This window comes from Phaethon lepturus, unplaced genomic scaffold (assembly GCF_000687285.1).
Source record: "Phaethon lepturus isolate BGI_N335 unplaced genomic scaffold, ASM68728v1 scaffold14151, whole genome shotgun sequence".
Taxonomy (NCBI): domain Eukaryota; kingdom Metazoa; phylum Chordata; class Aves; order Phaethontiformes; family Phaethontidae; genus Phaethon; species Phaethon lepturus.
The window spans coordinates 41,888-47,450 of record NW_010517117.1 but is presented as its reverse complement, the minus strand read 5'-3'; the positions used below and the strand labels follow the sequence as shown (position 1 = coordinate 47,450).

At 37.8% G+C, this 5,563-nt stretch overlaps 1 protein-coding gene across 1 annotated transcript; it reads left to right on the top strand.

Annotated features, from left to right (window-relative positions):
- Positions 1-334: 334 nt before the first annotated feature.
- On the top strand, positions 335-3,746 carry KCNK1 (potassium channel, subfamily K, member 1; the record flags this gene model as incomplete). The annotated part of the gene is made up of 2 exons (XM_010296292.1): positions 335-730; positions 3,199-3,746. Coding segments are annotated over 2 exons (656 nt in total), but the record flags the coding sequence as incomplete, so codon positions are not given.
- Positions 3,747-5,563: the final 1,817 nt, after the last annotated feature.

Genomic DNA, 5,563 nt, shown 5'->3' with positions numbered 1-5,563 from the left:
GCAGGAAAACCCAGAATAAAACACAGATTTCCTGGCATAGGTTCCCACTCCTGACTAGATATTATTTCCTTCTCAAAAATAAGCATTTATACGATTATGTTTACAATTTTGAAATACAAAAATATTTTTTTAATTTTACTTGCTTATTGCTAGTACTTGCACTTTGTTTGCCTGCTTAAAACAGATTTTTTGAACAGCATTTGTCAAGAATAGCAGAATTCAGAATTACCAATAGTGAAGAGTGGGGTTTTTTCTCATACAATACAGCCAATATCAAGTTGGTACGTGAGCTCCCTGCTTTAGCTCAACCTATGCCTCCTCTGCTTTGTTCCAGGTTATGGACACACAGTGCCTTTATCTGAAGGAGGAAAGGCCTTCTGCGTCATCTACTCAGTCATTGGGATCCCGTTTACACTGCTTTTCCTGACAGCAGTGGTACAGCGTATCATTGTATATGTCACTAGACGGCCTGTTCTGTATTTCCACATTCGCTGGGGCTTCTCCAAGCAGGTTGTTGCAATCATCCACGCTATAGTCCTTGGGTTCATCACTGTCTCGTGCTTCTTCTTAATCCCAGCAGCAATATTTTCTGTTCTGGAAGATGACTGGAATTTTTTGGAATCTTTTTACTTCTGTTTCATTTCCCTGAGCACCATTGGCCTCGGCGACTATGTACCAGGAGAAGGCTACAATCAAAAATTCCGAGAGCTGTATAAAATTGGAATTACATGTAAGTGACAAACTAACCAGCTAAGTAAAAGACATTTTATTAAAAAAAAAAAAAAAAAAAAAAAAAAAAAAAAAAAATCAGGCTTTTGCTCTCCATTCTGTGGATGGTGATTTTGTGAGCTGTCAGCTGGCAAACTGGGCATTGTAGGTAGCTGTGCAAGAAGGAAACCTTTAAATAAGATCAGCTTTCTTAGTTAAGAAAGAAAAAGCTAAAACCAAAATTCCATTGTGCTAAGCCATAGCTACTTACCCTCGTAGAAAAAAATGCTTACATTACTATTACGAAAATGGTTATGAGTATCTTGGGCTAAGATTTCAGTGCATCACAGAGCCAGGAAGATGATCCTTGTAACCTAAAGTCATCTTGAAGGTGAGATGGTAGGTGGAATCGAGGAACAATGGGAAATGAGGCAGAATAGCAAAGTTTCTGACTCCAGTTGTAACAGAAGGTAGCTGAAGCTGGCGCTGGTACGTACCAGCTGTCAGAGAGAGAAATAGACCAAGATGATAGCAAAGTAAGACCACAAATGTTAAATTTAAATTGTTTAATTATGTTTGACACAGAAGAGCAGCACAGTGATCAGTGATTTGATCAAAGTAAAAATAAGAAAATTATCTTTGTGTTGGCATTCTGAATGAATGTATCCTGAGGGCAATATTTTCCAGTGACAGTGTTTTGAAGCATCCCTGTTTCTGGTACAGCATCCATCTGCACATTCCTGGGTCATCAGACACATCGGTTAAAAAATATGAATGGCTGAAACAAACTGTTCCAGTCAGGTCCATTTCTTAGGCTGGTACGCATTTGTCTATGCTCCTGTGCATGATCCAGCAATGTTAATGTGGGCAAAGTGTCCATTAACTTGGTTTTGTGTTTTACCTAAAGAGAGATTGGGCCTTGAATTTTCATGCCTTGAACTAGCCAACAGAACACTTTATTTTAATCTCCTGCCAGGCCTGTTGTCATTGCAGATTTCCCCCCCTTTACCCATCGTGTTTCTCTTACCAGCAGTAGCTTTTCATTATTACTCTGCTGATCTGCAGAGTTGATTTTCTGATGCTAAATGATGAAGTGAATGGAGAAAGTCACACATAGTAAAAGCCTTGTAAAAATTCTAACCATTCTGAAAACTCAATATCAGAAGTAAACATTATGGCTCAGATTATCCTTTCTTAAACTTTAGATAGCTCTCATTTGATGTCACAAGATAAAGCTTAAAAACAATTCATAAATTCTAGCTGTAATGCTGATTTAGATCAGTAGCTGGTGTTGCAATATTGGTTTAATGGTGCTCCTGGAAGGAGGAGAGTGTTATTGCCAGTGAATCGTGTGTAACTACAGGTGAAATATTTATGCCTTTAGGTGACAGAACAGTGACCATATGTAGATTATAATAATTAATCTGTGTTGATCTTTCAGCACATTTAATGTTCAGCCTTTGGTTGAACATGTTGTACTAATAATTATACACTTAGCTTCTGTTTGATTTACTCATTGAAATGATAAAATATTCAAGTAGTCATGCTCCTTGTTAAATTGTAATGATCAGTAGCAGGGATCTAATGAAACACTGAGATTAAGAAATGCGCATTTTAACACCTTCACTCAAATTCTAGATGCATATGTTTGGAGAGAAAAAAAAAGGAGCACAGTGGGCTGTTAACCATATGAAGCTGCATTTCCAAAAGTCTCAGTTTGTGAGAGCTGACCATTACCTTTAAAAATCAGAGTCAGTATACTACCGAAGTAATCCGTAATATCACTTAAGTAACACTTCCAAGTTTGGATAGCTTATCTGTTAGTAAAACATTGCAAATGTTCTTCAAGGTGTCATCAGATATAGCAACTTTGTCAGGTTTTTAAAATATCAGCAGTAATTTTTCATTTTTATTGGTTTTGTACACATTTCTAGTTGCTTTGGTTTTCCACTCATTCCAGGGTGTTGGGTATCTTATAATTTTAAAGAGAAATAATTCAAAAGTTTTCATGAAATAAGTGATTTGTCCTGCTAAACTGGTACAAACAACAAATAACCATAATTAGCTGCCATACTTTTACTTCTGTTTGTAATATGTAGGGATATTAAGGGAAAAAAAAATCTTTTGAAGTGCACCTAATCATGAAGGTAGTGAGTAAGTGGGGGAGCATGCATGTGGTAAATTTTAGTATTCTGTTTCATTTAATGCCTTTACATATTTTTCTTTTGTACAGTTGTAACAGAATTAAAGCCACTAGCCTTACTTCTTTTTGATTATGCGGGCTCTTGTTGATTGTAGAACGAAAAAGGAAAAAAAGGATTTGACAGTCTGAAGTGCGTTACAGAGTTCTGAAACTGGGTCATAAAGAAAACTAACGTACTATTCAGACATGATGGGGGTGGAAAAAGTTACAGGGTTAAAAATGTTCCAACCCCACTTAATCTGCTAATAATTAAAACAGTCGTCTTTTTTTTTTTTTTTGGTATCCAGGTTATTTGTTGCTGGGCCTTATCGCAATGTTGGTGGTTCTCGAGACTTTCTGTGAACTTCACGAGCTCAAAAAGTTTAGGAAGTTGTTTTATGTGAAGAAGGACAAGGAAGAGGACCAAGTGCGTATAATGGAACATGACCAGCTTTCCTTCTCTTCCATCTCAGACCAGGCAGCCTCCATGAAGGACGATCAGAAGGCAAATGAGCCTTTTGTGACTTCCCAGTCCCCAACTTCCAATGACAGTTCTTTAAACAATTAATACAGGGGTATCCATACCGTTGTTTTGGTGCATTTATACTTCTTACCATAAGAAATAGAACGCCTCCTTTTTTTTTTTTTTCCCTGAAAATATAAAAGCTGGAAGACTGTGCTACTTTAACAAGGATTCATCACTTCTGACACAGAACAGACAGAAGTCTGGGAAAAATGTGGGAGCCACCCTGGGAATAGGGAAAAAATGTAGGATGTGGCTGGGAACATTAGGCCATTTTGCTTGGGGGATAAGGAGTTACGTGTACCACTTTCAGAGGTGCCAGTGAGAAAGGCTTGCTCAAGCAACTTCATCCAACATCTTCAGGAGAGTAGGCTTTCACTGACATCCAACTCATTTAGTTGCACACCCCATCTTGCAACTGGGTGACATAGCAGATGTTGGGGTGTGCGCTTTTGATTGTCAGAGGTGTAGTCGCAGATTTAATCCAAACACACCAAATATCTTGATCTGGGAAATTATTCCAGAGCAATATCTATAGATCTGCTGGAGGAGTGGAATATCTAGATCATCCCTCTATTACCCAGTAACTTGCAGGTGCAAATAAGAATTCTAGGAATGAAAAAACAAGGCTCTGGTCTCTCCTTTGCCCATGCCTTTGACATTCAAATTTCCTGCTTCCTTAAAAGGTCCCCTAGTCACAAGAAAAATGTTGTCCTGAAGAGAGCGTGCCTTGAGTCTTCCATGCTGTTTGTCTTTGTATGAAACACTTTTGTAAACTCTGAGAGATGGCAAAACCAATTCAAAGTACTGGGTGAGGTGGGGTTGCAGTCAAGGGAGGCATCCGCATTTCAGTCCTCTGTCCTCTGAAATGGGCAGGAGTGGGTTTTTAACTATGTAGAATGGAATGAAAGAGTCAGCATATGCCACGACTGGCATAGTCATGCGCTTATGGCATTCTTCTAGTAGATGCTTGAAATCTGTTCAGCAGAAGAAGGACTCAGTGCTGTTTCTTTCACAGTCCAACCCAGTGTGTGCTTTCTGCTGAGCTGATAGGTAACCAGTGTCACCTTTGAACATTGCCCCTTTTTCTTCTTTTGCTTTTCTAACTAGTACTCGGAGCACTTTGGAGGAGAAGGGAATGTTTCAGGGCAAAACAATTTTTCAGTTTTTCATACAGCAAGAAAAAAGGAAAAATGTCACATTTGGTTCAGATGGAACCGAAATTTTTTCCCCTTGGGAAAAGTCGCTAAAAAGTCAAGATCTCACTCAACTTCTGAAGCTGGAACCTCTTTGGCTGTAGCAGGAGAGGTGTTTTAGTCCAGCTACCAGTCACTGTGCTGAATGCAGGGACCTCGGAGTGAATTTCAGTGATCAGGAGATGAGACTTAAGTGGTTGTAGTACTCTCTCTTCTGGCCTTAAGAATCTACGATATGGGAATCTTGGTAATGCTTTGCAATTAACAAAAGATGTGGAGCACAAATAGCCATATTAGGACAGCCTCCCACATAGGAATAGTGTAGAGGAGAGCCTTTTCCCTGCAGAGCAAGCATGGCAGATTGCCTGTAATTTGGCTTTTAGTGTATAGAGCTGAATAATATTTTACTGTAAAAGAAAAAAATGCAGCGTGTCTAGATTTAGCGCACGTGGGAAATATACTTGAAAGTAAATAACCCAAAATATACTGTGTTTGAGCTTAATTATAGCTAGCATCAAACAGATTTTATATCTTTGCTGGAAAAACTTACTATATGGTTAAATCAGCTGAAAGTCTTCAATTATAAATTATATTTATAGAAAACCAGAGCTAAAGGTTTTGGTTGCTTTGGGTTTTATAGATTAGGTGAGTATACTGTGTTTGCATGTTCCCAGGAAAGTGGCTATTTTTATACTGCTTAAGTTAACACAGTTCTATTTATAATGAAAGTTAACCAATATATATGTACATATATACAGAAATATATTTATATACTGTACATATATCATAAATCACCAGAGTTTAACAGAGTTAGGAATGGCATTTTAGATATTTTTTTTCCCTAGGCTTTTCTTTATACAGTCAATAGTTGAAAACTATGGCATTAAAATGACACTGACATAAAATTAAGAGTACTGTACTACAAGAACATTTATACTGTTTTTCAGTGAAATT